The following is a 14,703-nucleotide window of genomic DNA, read 5'->3' as shown; positions in this document are numbered from 1 at the left end:
CTCTCTCTCGCTCGTTACAACGGCCTGAATGCATTTCGGGCTCACGATCTCCTCGATTTCCGCGTTTTCGTCTTCGTACAAAGCGCGCAGATGCAGGCAGGCGCGAACCACCCCTGCACGCCAGTGGAACAAGTCGCGCCCCGAGCAGACAGGGCGAGCGTCATGGCGGCGAAGCCAGGATATCGATCGTGGACCAGTGGGATGCTGGCCGCCCAACGCTTCGCCGATCGCGCGCCACCATTCAGCACGCTAAGTGTTTTGTTATCCTGCCTCCTCGGCCTTTTTTACACCGCTTACCTATCTAAAACCACCGCCAAGGTGCATGTGCCAAAGGGTGGGTGCCTACCGCAGAGAGTGCTCGCGAGTGTCCTACCTTTGCGCGCATTTGTAAACAGCGCCGAAAATGCGGACAACGGTGCTCACAGTTTTGCTCAATGTCTTCGGTATCGCTTACGGTAAGCTCGTTCGTTTATGCTACCAGATGAAATGATCCATTGAGCCCATTGGCGGAATGAATAATCGTAATGAATAATGAATAACATATCGAGGACCATCATGTTTGTCCTGTTAATTATGGCAGTGATTATTGAAGTGATTTAACATGAGGCATAATGTGGAGGAAATTAGATCAATCTTTTATGTATCCGTATATTATTATTATGTTGGAGAATTTTTATATATTTTGTTTGGTATTTTAAATAAATTTTGTTAAATTCTTAAAGAAAGAATATTTCTTAGTACGCCCAAATGCAAATTTTAACCAGAACCGGGGAGATGGGATTTTAGAGACGAAATATTAAATTTCAAAATTTTATTTCTTGAAAACATAAAAAAACATTCAATAACGTATAATTCTATTGTGAAAGTGCATTTCTATTGCCATTTTCTTTTTGCTACCTTTTTACTGCTGGATGCTTTTACTCTATACATGTTTTTATTATCTCTTTACACTATGTAAATGTAAAAGTAATGTAAATGTAAATGTAAAAGAATTCTATGATAGAAAGTCTTTTCTATTTACAAATATGTAATTATATTAAAAAAAAGAAAAATGTATGTATATGTGTACGATTAGAACCACTTTTGTTATGTGTTTGCAATCAATACAATTTTTAAATTGAGTGATTTAATTATAAAAAAAATACGATGAGAAATAATCTAAGTCACTTTGCATTTTTTGTTGTCGACCGCAATGAAACACTCTATTTATTTCCGACACGATAACATGAGTTTAAAGTCAACAGCACATGATACTATTTTTCCTACTAGATTTCTTGCAAGAGTCAACAAGGGTGCAGAGTTTTAGATCAGGTAACCTAAGGCTAACTCCTGATTAACTCTCGCAAGAAATCCAGTAGAAAAAACGGTATCGTGTGCCGTTGTCTTCAAATTTCTTATTTCTAAGATTTAGTCTCTTAATTAAAATGACGAACTTTATTTTTTACATAATTATAATATAAATTATTATTTCAATATAAATATTATTGAAAGAAACGAGACAAATTGATATTCTTTTATACAGGAAACAGAATTTTTTTCGAAGCGAATCCTGATACGAAGAGACTCTACGACGATTTACTGTCCAATTATAATAGGTTGATACGTCCTGTTATTAATAATACAGAGACTCTAACAGTTTGGCTGGGATTAAAGCTGTCACAATTAATAGAAATGGTATACAGATTAATATAACACTAGTACTTTGGAACATTATATTTTATAATTGCATAACTTATTTTCTTTATATTATAAATACAAACTTTCATACATGTATAATTACATGTTTTACATAATTAATATTATATTTTATGAATTTTATATATATAATAATATATAATATAATATGTATAACTTTCTATTTGTGTTATATTTGAGGAGTTTGTGAAAGTTAATAACTAACGCTTGCCTTTGCAGAATCTAAAGAACCAAGTGATGACGACCAACGTCTGGGTAGAGCAGGTCGGTTACGTACTAGCTTGTTTCACTTTCGCAGTGGTAACCGAGCGTTGTAGTCAGACATTCAGCACACTGATATCTGTTCGTTTCTTGCAGAAATGGTTTGACTATAAATTACAGTGGGATCCACAGGAGTACGGTGGTATAGATATGTTATACGTGCCTTCTGAGAACATATGGCTTCCGGATATCGTTCTATACAACAAGTAAATTGCAAAGGATTTTTTTTTACGAGATTGAATGAAAATACATAAAATGTCCGTGCTGTAAAGTTTCCAAATAAAAGTAGAAGAACTTATTCGCTATCTAAATTTTATGGAAAGACGAGAAAATAGATATTTATTTGATTTAACGAATGTGATGCTATAAGAAAAGCAATTTTTTTAAATTAATCTTCTTCCTCATTTTGTTGTACAGTGCAGACGGAAATTATGAGGTAACGTTAATGACGAAGGCCACTTTGAAATCCACTGGTGAAGTATCCTGGAGACCGCCCGCCATTTATAAGTCGTCCTGCGAGATCAATGTGGAATATTTTCCGTTCGATGAGCAATCGTGTATTATGAAATTCGGCTCGTGGACTTACAATGGCGCTCAGGTTATTACAATGTATAAATAATGCAGAATATCTTAGTCTCTCAAGATTCTTTGATGAATCCAAGTTAACATTTCTATTAAAATAAAAATATCTAAGCTTCCTCTTAGGTGATAGAATAGAAACTTTAAAATAAACTCTAATAAAATAAACTTCATTAAAGTAAAAACGATAAAATTATATTCTAAATCATATTTTTAAGTGGATTTCACTCCATCAAAATTAAAATTAAACTATTATAGTGAAACGTAAGATTGAAAAAGCTTTTTATTTTATTTTTATATTTAAGTATTACCAAGTGAACAGCGAGCATCAATTACATTGCATTTATTATTGCACTTATATGTTACAATTTCTCACTCAACAATGTAAATATAATATGTGTTATATTACGTTTACATTGTTAAATGACAAATTGTAACATAAATGCAATGTAATTGATGCTCGGTGTTCTCTCACTGGTTACCATATAAATATATGTATAATAAAATATTAGAATAATGCGATAAATGTAAAACACTTTCAAGTTAACAATTTCAATTCGAGATAAAAATCTATTAAAAAGTATATTATGATTCTATCTTATAAATATTTTTCAAAGTAATCTATTTTTTAATCAATTATTTTGATGGTTTATTTCTGTTTAAAAAGTAGATTTGTTAATTTTAATTTTATTTTTGTTTGTGGTTTTTGATTTTATTCTTATGAGGCATATTGTATAATATAATATTACAATAAATAAAAGTCTTAGTCACTATACGTATACATTTTTGTAACTTTAAATTTTGCAACTTTGGTCTTACATTTTTCGAAACCTTGTAAGTTTTTTTACAGGTAGATTTGAAGCACATGAAGCAGGAGCCTGGTAGCAATATTGTTACGATCGGCATAGATCTTACCGATTTTTATCTATCTGTAGAATGGGATATCCTGGAAGTACCAGCAGCGCGCAACGAAGAATATTATCCATGCTGTGAGGAACCTTATTCGGGTAAGATTTAATCAAATTTTAAACTTTGTATAAAGTAAAACGAGACGCTTGCGCATTCGGGCTATTTGCTGTAAGCGAAATAATTAAAAACTATTTTGTCTTGAAGTCAATTTTAAAGTCCGGATAATTGCAGCTAACGTTTAATTTCAGATATTACATTCAATATTACGATGAGAAGAAAAACTCTATTTTATACTGTTAATCTTATCATCCCCTGCGTTGGCATCACGTTTTTGACAGTGCTGGTTTTTTATCTACCCAGTGACTCCGGTGAAAAAGTAGGTACATTAATTAAGAAGCCATTAAAGCTTCTATATACATATTTTATTATAGGAAATTTTCTTGCATTCTCAATCGCACTATTTGTTAATGCATTTTGGTCCATCACAAATACGGAAACGTTATCTCAATAAAATAGTCATAAATTTGACAGAATAGAAGAGACCTATCCAATTATATGTAGAAAGGAGAGAGTGCCAATGTGAGCCACAAAATGAACGGAACTCGGTTCTCACAATATAGAAACAAAATTTCTCTTTAATAGCATAAACGTCGACCCTTCTTCGGGTCTTACTCAGTAAAACTCGTTCAGATCGTATAAAGCATATCTTAGGGGATCGGAGCACTATGTGACTTCAAAATCATTCCTCTATCCGTTACAATGGCGTTAAAACAACTAATACGACTAAACGACTAATACGTCGTTTTAACACCATTGTAACGGATTCATCCCTCTGTCTTGAGTTATTCAGTCCTCTTTATGTCTGGGACCATTTGGAGATTCATTGATATTAACGCGAATAGAGGAATGATTCTGAAGTTTCACATAGTGCTCTGACCCCCTAAGATATACTTTATACGATCTAAACGAGTTTTACTGAGTAAGACCCGAAGAAGGGTCGAAACGTTTATGCTATTAAAGAGAAATTTTGTTTCTATATTGTCAGAACCGAGTTCCGTTCATTTTGTGGCTCACATTGGCACTCTCTCCTTTCTACATATTTTCTTTTTGGGAGCCTTCACAACACTTTGGAATATTATCCAATTATATTATAATCATGTAGTGCACTACAAAATACATTTGTAATTACTCCGTGTTTTTTTTTTGTGCAGGTATCATTGTGCTCTTCCATTCTTCTCTCGTTGACGGTGTTCTTCTTGCTCTTAGCCGAGATCATTCCGCCAACGTCATTAGCTATACCTTTGCTTGGAAAATATCTATTGTTCACCATGATTTTGGTTACTCTGTCCATTTGGATCACCGTCTGCGTCTTAAACGTACATTTCCGGTAGGTCGTAGTGTATTTTCCATATTTTACAAATATTAATCGATTTATACTTTTTCCTTACAAATACGAATCTATGCATAATCTGACTTGAAAATAAATGCGTCGCACAAGTATTTCAAGTGAAAAATATGTATTGATAAATGTGATTTTAGAAAATAATAAATAAGATGTATTTAATTTATTAAATTTTAATATCTTAGTGTGGACGTTTTATTACAGATCAAAAATGAATGATTTTCTCGTAATTTTCTAATCCGAATTTACATCTTAATGATTTTGTTGACGTTTGTGGAAGAAATTACAGTTGCACGAGTTAATTGAAATATAGAGGAAAATCCCCTATTATTAGACAAGTTCCTATGAGACAGCGGGATTTCTATTAAATTAACAAGCATCATCGGTTGGTTCCACCATGAATTTATTGCTTTTGAAGTGAAATTTGTTTAGTGGAAAATTCATTGCTAGATCGTGTAATGCAAGAAATGATTTGTGATTGAATTTGTACATTGAAAATATATCTCACATTAGAAGCCTATCTCATAATAGGGGACTTTCCTCTATTATATTAGCCTTTAGCGAATAAAGTAAAATAATATCGAATTCTTGTCGTAGAAATCCTGCCACGCATAATATGTCGCCATGGGTAAAGCAAGTGTTTCTAAATTGGATGCCGAGAGTGTTAATGATGCGTCGCACGCCGTATTCTACGCCAGAATACGATGACGCTTATATGGATAATGCATATACTAATGAAATAGATTACAGGTAATGCCAATTTCTTTGTTAAAGCTTAATTGTTACAATTATTTAATCCTTTAACATCTGAAATGTTTTACGACAGTGTAAGTGACTATCCTTTGGAACTGAAAGGAAGCCCAGACGCGTTCGAAAGCGTGACGTCGACATATAAAAGTATTAGAGATGACGAGGCCCGACACGTACCGCATGCGTCAGGTAATACTTTTGGCATTTGCCAAGAAATGATTTCTATTCTTTAATTCTGGGTTGTATTCTTTCGTAGTGTTCGTGCTGACGATATTCAATGGATAATTCATTGAAATAAGAAATTCTATTTATTTATGAAAATTCAGCCCCGACAACATGCGTGTCTAAAAGATTTATTTAAAACGTTTTCTAGATATATGTGTCTAAAAGACATCTTAAATGTCTTTGGCAAGACGTCTTGTAAACACGCATGCTGCTGAGACGCAACTTATTTATTGTACATAATCATACATTACTGCAATACATTCGTATAAAACAATATACATATATGTATATCAGCACTATATAATAATCTGCATTAGTAATGATAATTGAGCCTAAATCCGTTGAGTATATGCTGTTAAAATATATTAATAAAATTAAGATTATTTTTATAAAATATACAGTATATTGACCAAGTCATCATTTCAGTTACTGACAGCGAAAATACGATGCCAAAACATTTATCCCCAGATGTCATATCAGCTCTCAAAGGTGTGCGTTTCATTGCTCAACACATAAAAGATAATGATAAAAATAATGAGGTAAGTAACTCGCCTTCCTTAACATCCGTTTTTATATTTCCCTCCGCATTTTCTGTTAATAACCATCTGTATCGAGTATCTTAACAATATTTAATTCGATCACTTATGTCAGAAATATTCGTCCCTTGTCATAGGTCATAGAAGATTGGAAATTCGTAGCTATGGTCTTGGACAGATTCTTTCTTTGGATATTTACAATCGCGTGTATCGGTGGCACGCTAGGCATAATAGGTCAAGCACCTAGTCTGTACGACACGCGAATACCTGTGGACCAACGACTGTCTGGTATATCATTGCGCAATTATATGTTGCCGCCACCGCCGAACGGAACTTTCGAAGAACGAACTTTCGACGAATAACTACCATGGCACATATAAAGTAATTCGCGTGTAAAGAGCAAATGGCAAGTTATGCTGTTCGTATTCCATTAAATACCTCCCCTCTACATTTCTGCCCCTCCCCCCCTCCCCCCATCAAAGAATTCATCTACATTCAATTTCTTAAAACATTAGAGTTTACTGAGTAAACAGTGGTTGTTGATTAATATATTATCAGACATTAGGGTATTCACTCGATTAGCACAAAACGAAAATTATCTAATAATAACAATTGAAACATACAAGAACTTTCCAATGCAATCACTCAATAATCATGTATTCTTTTTTATTTGAAATCTTGAATATCATACAAAAATTATTAGATCACACAGTTTACGTATTATAATTAGATCTGTTCTTTGTACCTGCATTATGTTACATTTTCTGCACTCAAAATAATATATATATAATTACATGTTGAAAAATCTATAAAAGACAAAAATATAGAAAGTTCGGCGACAAGGAACAGATCTATTTATTGAAGTACTCCCTTAGTGGTATTTTGTATTATAACATTAAAATCGTGCGAATGTTTCTCTGCATTATACACCACATAGTATCAATTTTTTGGACATTAAATTTATAAAATATTACCTAAGTAGTCATAAATTTTGATCAGTCATATATAATTTACATCTCTTAATATAAAGATTAAATTAATTACATTTGTTTACTCATATAGAACAATAATTTTCGATGTTTTCTACTATTTATGTAATTTATGTTTTCGTAATACGCAAGAAACACATTTATCTTGACATCTAATGTGAGGGAAAATTCACGATTTTTTCGCTTCTGATGCCAGAATTCAATATAACTGCAATACGAGACCAAGTAATTTTAATCCTTACTAAAATAAGCATTGTTAAACGCATCTTCCATATGCTAAATTTATGTAACAAACGTAGCAAAAATGAAATGAAAATAAAATATTTGGTAGTTTGTACACGCAAAATCTTATGTTGAGGTTAATGAAAAGTTTATGCTACAAGAAACCAAGGTAATTTTATTTTCGTTTACATTCAATATTATATCATATTACAGGATCAAAATAAAAAATCTATTAAAATGCTCGCTTATCGGAATCTCACAGACTCAACGTTGGCACTACATCGTTTGCCAAATGAGATTAAATGAAATATGTAAATTGTATTTATATATGGGAATGCAGCGTTATTAAAGTTACAACAAATGAAAGTCTTGATTTATTTAGAACTCCTTGGTAAAGGAACTAATTAATATTACACAATATGCAGAACTGCCGATTAAGTTTATGGAGAGAGGGAAAAAAATTATAGAAAGTTCTTTATAAAAGAAGTATAGTTAATATAAAACAATTTTTTATTCTAAATCGATTATCATCAATTCTGGCGATTCGCTTGTACTACTAATGGAACTGGTCTGCGATTTCTTTGGCGATGAAATGCTACTAGATGGTTTCTTTGTACTTTGAGTCGGCACGTTATCTTCATCATCATCATCACTATCCGATATCAAGTCGATAATAACAGCACGTTTTTTCTCCTTTGGTGCTGGAGCAAGACTGCTTTCATCTGAGCAAGTAAATAAAAAATATTGTATTATCCATATAGGACAAAGTATTCGATTCACGAAACTATAAACTTTTAGAAAACAAAACGATTAGGCCGGTATTCATAATCAGATCTTATAATATATTCAAGACCGTCTTGAATTTATCTAAAGATGTTGTATGGAACATTTTATTGACTACGGAGTATCTAAAGATGACCTCAAGACGATCTTGAATATAAGATTTGACTACGAATACTGTTCTAAGAATCTAGAGAATGTAATATCACTTGGATCAATTTAAAAAATTTTATATTTTATATTTTCATTCTTTTCTTTCATGTATACCTTATAAAATTAATTTTTCCACATTAATAATCCCTAATTCAGTGTTATGTCATATGTCTTGAATTAAATTCATATAAATTTAAAATTTTCTAGAGTACTGCAAAATATTTACCGAGTCTTTTAAGCTTTTGTAATATTCTAGCACGTATTTTCCCCTCACCTAAATCCACTGTGTCCACGTCAATTTTACTATTATCCCGTGCTTCAGTCGAAGTTTTTGCTTCGCTCTTTTCCTTATCTTTATCTTTTTCCTTTTTCAGGACTAAATTTTCCCACGAGCCGTCTTGCAATAACTGAATTTCATTCACATCTGGCAAGAGCTTGTTTGAATTAAGAACTTCTTGAAAGTATCCATCGATTACGAGATTATCGTAGAGCGCCGACTTGTCACAGACCGGACAGTTCCAAGTAGGTTTCCGCTCATTCATTTGAAGAAACAAAGACGCGTCGAAACACTGCAAATGAGAGCACGTCGACGCGCGACATGGCGTACTCATCCTCATCTTTCCTAGAGGACACGCTAACGATACCCTTAATGACGTAGTAGCTATCTCACTATCCGCATCTTCGTTCAATTTCTCCTTAACTGTAAATTCATTAATATTTCTATAGTGCAAATTCTTTTGCCGCTACTCCACTACCGTTTACGACGAAAATTTACTTACTTAATCCTCTCGTGTAGTCCGAGTGTCTTACACCTCTATTTTTTAGTCTACCGAGTAATTCCGCGCTGGACAACTTTCTGACGAGATATATTGCGATTGCGTATCGCCTACCATAATCCGCAGACCATGTAACATGAATCTCGTTCCCAACAGTAGGTGACAATTTTACTAAAGGACTGATATTGATAGGCCGTGGTGGTCTCTTCGGCTCTTGACTGGGTTTATTAGTAGGTATAGGGTTCTGAAATAATACTTATTCTATCCCACAATTCCTGACCTTCGTTATTTACTACAAAGATTCACGAGATCATTTACGTATCATATGTGTAAACAAAAAAATCTTTTGTATATTTGTAGAGCAGAGAGGTTTTATTTATATCTGAGCAATTCACGTTATTATTTCAATTCAAGTAAAACTTATACATGCAATATTGAAAAAGAAATCTACGGAGGGTCATAAATACTTCAATCTCATAAAGGACCAACAAAGGTACAAAAACTTTTCATCATTGTAAGCACCTAGGTATCTTGTTAAGGCCTGCGATAGAACTTGGTCCAAGTTCTAGTTCAGTAAAATGTGTAGCCAATCAACTTGCAGCTTTTACGGAATAGCTATACATTGATTGGCTATACATTTCTGGGAACTAGAACTTGGACAAAGTTCTGGCATCGTAAACGCAGGCCTTTTGAAAGATAAAGATATCGCGTTATGTTAAGGCCACGCAATGGGCTTGTGAAATCAGACATTTGGCGACAGGTAACGCGCCTGGTAGCGAGCATGATATAAGAAACGGAGTTTGGAGTTGGCAAAAAAAAAAAACAAACATTGGACAAAGTAAACGCGGTTCGTCATAGTGAAGGAATGTGTACGTGCGATATAAAACTGAATTATATTGTATGAGGTGATCTCGACAGACTCATAGTGCGTGCGAAATTCTTCTATGGTTCTCTAACTGAATAATCTGTTATTGATTTAAAAATTATCTACCAACGTCTCGGTTTAATCTTGATATTTTCCATCGCTATTCCTAAATTCCTTATGTCAGTGTGCGATGGTCATTCTTGAACGCACGAACTTTAGATTACTTGATTCTACTGCAAATGCTTCCCACTTGAAAAGTATTACATTACCTTTCGTCTTACTTTTTGTTTGGTACGATTAAAATTATGACCGCGAATTGCAGGGTAATCTGTACATCAGGTTTAACTTACTGGCAAGGGACACAATTTCCCATTAACTTTCACTACAATGCTCGGAGGGAAGAAATCTTCTTGCTCGCATGACGTTTCTTGTAAACAGAATCGCATTTGTACCTGTAATGAAAAGTGGTTGTAATGATTTGTACATGAAATTCATGCACTAGTAACCTTACGAGATATACATACACGTTTCTTTAAATGTTCTACCATAAAGATTGAAAATTGACATTTCATGAGATTTCAACACACCTGTACAACATAGTCCATTTTACTGCCAACTCGACAATCACGGGAGCTGGCGATGTCTGTCGCCTGCTGTGGTGTCAAATGAAATAAGAATGTGTTCTGCTGCATTCTTATCGTTCCCTGTGGCATTAAGCTAGAAGGCTTCAATAATTCACCTAATAAATCGAAAAACGGTAGCTTCTTCAGCCTAACGTCTGGATGAACTGGATACTGGCTCGTAGGTTGTATTATCGGATTTGACAAAACTTTGGGCGGGTATACAGGCTGCTGATAGGGATTATATCCCGCATTTGCGGTACGCTGAAAAAGAAGACGTTTAAAATAACACGTTATACTAGAAATATTTTAAATCTTCCATTACACATCTAATACAGCCGTACAACAACATTTTTAAGCGTGGTGATTGGCTGTAGAATAGAAATGTTGTCGAGCCTTTAGAAATTTTCTATCCTGCAGCCAGTCAACGCTTGAGAAATTTGTCACACAACAAATGTAATATCAGCCTTACATGTATAAAGGAATATTCATCTCTGATTAAATTTTATTAAAGCACACTGTCGCTCACCTGCGGTGCCACACTAGTGTATCCAGTTGATGGGTATACAGGATTAGTCCTAGGTGCCTGAGGTAAAGATGCTTGATGCGCTGGCGTCAATTCCTTGCCAACGGAAACTGATGCCTGTTGTTGTTGCTGCTGGCTAATCGCTTGCCTTCAAACATACCGCATTTTATTATAGGCCTGTGTCGACGATTCTAGACCAAGGTCCAAGTTCTAGTTTCGAGAAACGTGTAGGCAATCAACTCGCAGCTATTCCATAAAGGCTGCAAGTTGATTGGCCACACATTTCTCGGAACTGGAACTTTGATCTAGTTCCAGCATCGTGGACACAGACCTTTGGACACATTCTCACATATCCTAAACAAAAGCTGACGAGCAGAGAAAAATAACGCAAATACCTGGTTGAATAGTAATTTCTGTTATGCATGTTTTGATCAATTTGCGGCTCGGAGGTGCTACCAGTTTGCCCATACATTTGGTGCGTTGCAATTTGATCGGCCCTGAAAAAGACGCTCATTCACACTTGAGGCAAGAAAAGTTTATCTTATTAGAGCGCGCTCTCTCCCCGGCCACTGATTCTCACTTATCTCACTGCCAATTTCGGAAACTTTGGAGTAAACACAATTTGCACGCGCAACATACGAAACACTGCGTACCCCGCAGATACTTCTACGGGGCTCTCCTGCTTTTTACACTTACTGTATAGTCTTGTACAATTCACGTATTTTGAGCCGGATAGCTGGGTGCGATCTCAAGCGCATCAATTCCAATGCGCGCGCTTGCAACTCGTTCTTTCTGCCGGACTTATTTCTACCGGCGAAACCAAGAAGCATCTGAAGCTCAGACACTCGAAAACTTAATACCATATTCTGCAATCAGAACATTCCACACTTCCCCTTATTATCCTCCCTGGCACAATGTTGAGTGAGCGTAACGAATTGCATCGTTACGTGTCGTAAACGCACTACTACAAGCGTGAACGTGTATTTTTCCTCAACGAAAAATCGGTACAGTGTGTGTACGTAATAATTTTGTTCCAACACTCTAAAGGGCCCAATCACAAAGGAGTACCACACTGTAACGTGTCGGAGTTACTTCCGTGTTTACAAAAGGGCGATCACTAAGCGTCACGATAAACAGAGCGAGATGCCACGGTGGCACACGGGCGTCCCTACGCGTGACTCGGAGTGATCGACTCGGTTGCACGTCGGCGCGTATACGCCGCGGAGTAAACGTGTTGAAGCGTCAGATAAGAGGTTACCTCCGCGCGTGAGCACGCCGTGGGCCGCCGGAGCCGCGGGTCTCCCGGGCGATCTAACGGCGACGTCCGCTTTCCAGCGCGGGGCGCAGATCCACGCAGATCCGCGGTCACGGAGGCACCGCGTGAGCACCGCGTGCAACGCCAAAGGAACTGCCGCCAGCCGTGCGACGACACGAGGAATGCGCGCACGTCCGAGAGACAGGGTCGCGCGGACCGGCACACGTCGAGGATTGCAGCACAATATAAAGGAACTAGGGATCCAAAGGGATTGACACGCCCGGAAGTAGCTTCCGAGACGCGGGACGGAGCTCTTTCCGTATCCGACGCGGGCTCGTCCGCCGGAGACTCGATCGCCGCGCGTCACCCCCGGAAATCGACGCGCCGGACGCCGAGCGACGCGACGCGATTCCCCGCGACGGGAGAGCAGAGTCTTTTCGCCGAGCCGCTCCTACCGCTCGTGCACTCGCTCCGTTTGTAACGCGCACCCACTCACCTCCAGCTCCTCGGTATCCGCCATCTTCTTGGCCGACTTTTTGCCCGCAGCCGTTTTGCCGACGATTATTTCGAAATTTGCAAGTACGGAAAAACGTGCGACCACCGCCGCCACCGCCGCCGCCGCCGCCGCCGTGTCGCGCTGTCACGCCCGCCGGCACCTCCTCACGCTTGCCGCTCACCTTGTCGCGCGCACTTGCTTTCTCTCGCACTCTCTCTGTCTTCCTCCCTCTTTTCGCGTGGCTCTCTTTCAGGTCGCACAGTAATGTTTGCCCGTCAACGAAAATATCGCGACAACGCGAGCGTCCCGCGTAACCCGGACCACTCCGTTGAATGGTGGATTCTGTTTAAAGATTAAAAAATAAAAAAGAGGAAAGGAAGAAAGCGAGAGACGTTCAAAACGATCAGCGCGCGCAATGCGCGAGTATTGACATTTGACGATCTGCCGTTCGAAAAGCGAATCTTGCAAAATGGCGTCGACATTGACCACATCACATATTTATAAGCTTGCGTTCACCGGTTCTTTCCAATGTTGTAAAATTCGTGAATTTGATTGGCGTACGCTTTAATCTTGGCTGAATTTAAGAGCACGTGCCAATCAGACTCGCGAATTTTACAACAGTAACAAGTGCGGAGTGCAAGTCACGTATATAATAATTGTTCTATGCAATGAGAATCAATGAAAAAGATGTAATATTCAATTTTTCTTTTCTCCTTGTGAATCTAGGTGCATAGAAAAAGTACTTTCGATGTCATTCGGGCGGCTTCTGCGACGTGGCTCAAAATGATTGGTGCGCCACAGCGCCACATTTGTCCACAATTGGACAAATCGAATTCTTCGCTCTGATTGGTTCTCTCTCCAGTGCCGTATCAACTATACACAGGTATATAGTGATAAAGGAATTTTCTAAATGCTTAAGTTTAAAACTGTTCTTACAGAGATAAAAATATACATATATTGTATTTTTTATTGTATTATATTTGTCGCGCGACAAATGTAATATTAGTCTTATGGCTCCAGCCCACTGGACGCGGTAACGTTGCCACGCGGCGGAACTTAGCTAGGGAAACCAGCACTAGCCAATCAACATTTCGTGCGCTCGGTTGTGGATTGGCTAGTGCTGGTTTCCCTAAGCCGAGTTCCACCTCGCGGCAACGTTACCGCGTCCAGTGGGCAGGAGCCATATGGCCGTGTTCCGATATTCACTGCCAGTACTGAAAATGTATAGTATACGTGACATAAACTATAAGTAGATTTGCAGTACTGGCAGTGAATATTGGAACACAGCCTATATAGTCTAATGCGTGGTCTACAATGCAAGTCGCAGAGTCGTAGTCGTAAGAATAATCGACTGGGATTGGTCAATTCCGTCAGATACAGAAGAATTGACCAATCGCAGTCGACTATTCTTACGACTACGACTTTACGACTTCTATGTAGACGAGGCTTAAAGCCTATCACACAATGTCAGGCAACAGGCAATAGGAATAGGGAATAGAATTTTTGACGCGTTGGATTTGTCGGAAATTTTCTTCCAACCAATCCACCGTGTCCAGAAATTCTATTCCCTGTTCCTATTAGGTTTAGTTTTCTGTTCCTGCACTGGTGAACTAGCGCATTAAATTGGAGTAAAGGCTAATGTTCACGATGCTAGAACTTGGTCC

At 37.3% G+C, this 14,703-nt stretch overlaps 2 protein-coding genes across 5 annotated transcripts; one reads left to right on the top strand and one right to left on the bottom strand.

The window, feature by feature from the left end:
- Window positions 1-41: 41 nt before the first annotated feature.
- Window positions 42-6,810, top strand: LOC105560902 (acetylcholine receptor subunit beta-like 2). Of its 2 annotated transcripts, XM_012010413.1 has the most exons (12): window positions 112-455; window positions 1,523-1,674; window positions 1,915-1,959; window positions 2,053-2,162; window positions 2,374-2,554; window positions 3,386-3,542; window positions 3,693-3,820; window positions 4,656-4,831; window positions 5,444-5,596; window positions 5,673-5,785; window positions 6,248-6,360; window positions 6,495-6,810. In XM_012010413.1, the coding sequence occupies exons 1-12, from the start codon at window positions 404-406 to the stop codon at window positions 6,717-6,719; spliced, it is 1,605 nt and encodes a 534-aa protein (XP_011865803.1). In that variant the 5' UTR covers window positions 112-403; the 3' UTR covers window positions 6,720-6,810. The 2 variants fall into 2 exon arrangements, with proteins under 2 accessions (XP_011865802.1, XP_011865803.1); XM_012010412.1 differs by having other exon boundaries at window positions 42-455; window positions 1,915-2,162.
- A 196-nt stretch (window positions 6,811-7,006) lies between these two features.
- Window positions 7,007-13,181, bottom strand: LOC105560901 (E3 SUMO-protein ligase PIAS1). 3 transcript variants are annotated; one of them, XM_012010408.1, is made up of 9 exons: window positions 13,040-13,181; window positions 11,985-12,154; window positions 11,684-11,785; window positions 11,292-11,436; window positions 10,730-11,026; window positions 10,493-10,594; window positions 9,281-9,521; window positions 8,728-9,201; window positions 7,007-8,290 (listed from the first exon to the last, which is right to left on the bottom strand). In XM_012010408.1, exons 1-9 carry the CDS (start codon window positions 13,061-13,063, stop codon window positions 8,079-8,081), a joined length of 1,767 nt encoding a protein of 588 aa, XP_011865798.1. In that variant the 5' UTR covers window positions 13,064-13,181; the 3' UTR covers window positions 7,007-8,078. The 3 variants fall into 3 exon arrangements, with proteins under 3 accessions (XP_011865798.1, XP_011865800.1, XP_011865799.1); XM_012010410.1 differs by having other exon boundaries at window positions 8,776-9,201; window positions 13,040-13,180; XM_012010409.1 differs by lacking the exon at window positions 13,040-13,181 and adding an exon at window positions 12,547-12,901.
- Between the last annotated feature and the right edge of the window lie 1,522 nt (window positions 13,182-14,703).

Source organism: Vollenhovia emeryi, unplaced genomic scaffold, assembly GCF_000949405.1.
Source record: "Vollenhovia emeryi isolate VEMERY1.0 unplaced genomic scaffold, V.emery_V1.0 DF939218.1, whole genome shotgun sequence".
Classification (NCBI taxonomy): domain Eukaryota; kingdom Metazoa; phylum Arthropoda; class Insecta; order Hymenoptera; family Formicidae; genus Vollenhovia; species Vollenhovia emeryi.
This window is presented reverse-complemented; position numbering and strand designations above follow the sequence as displayed.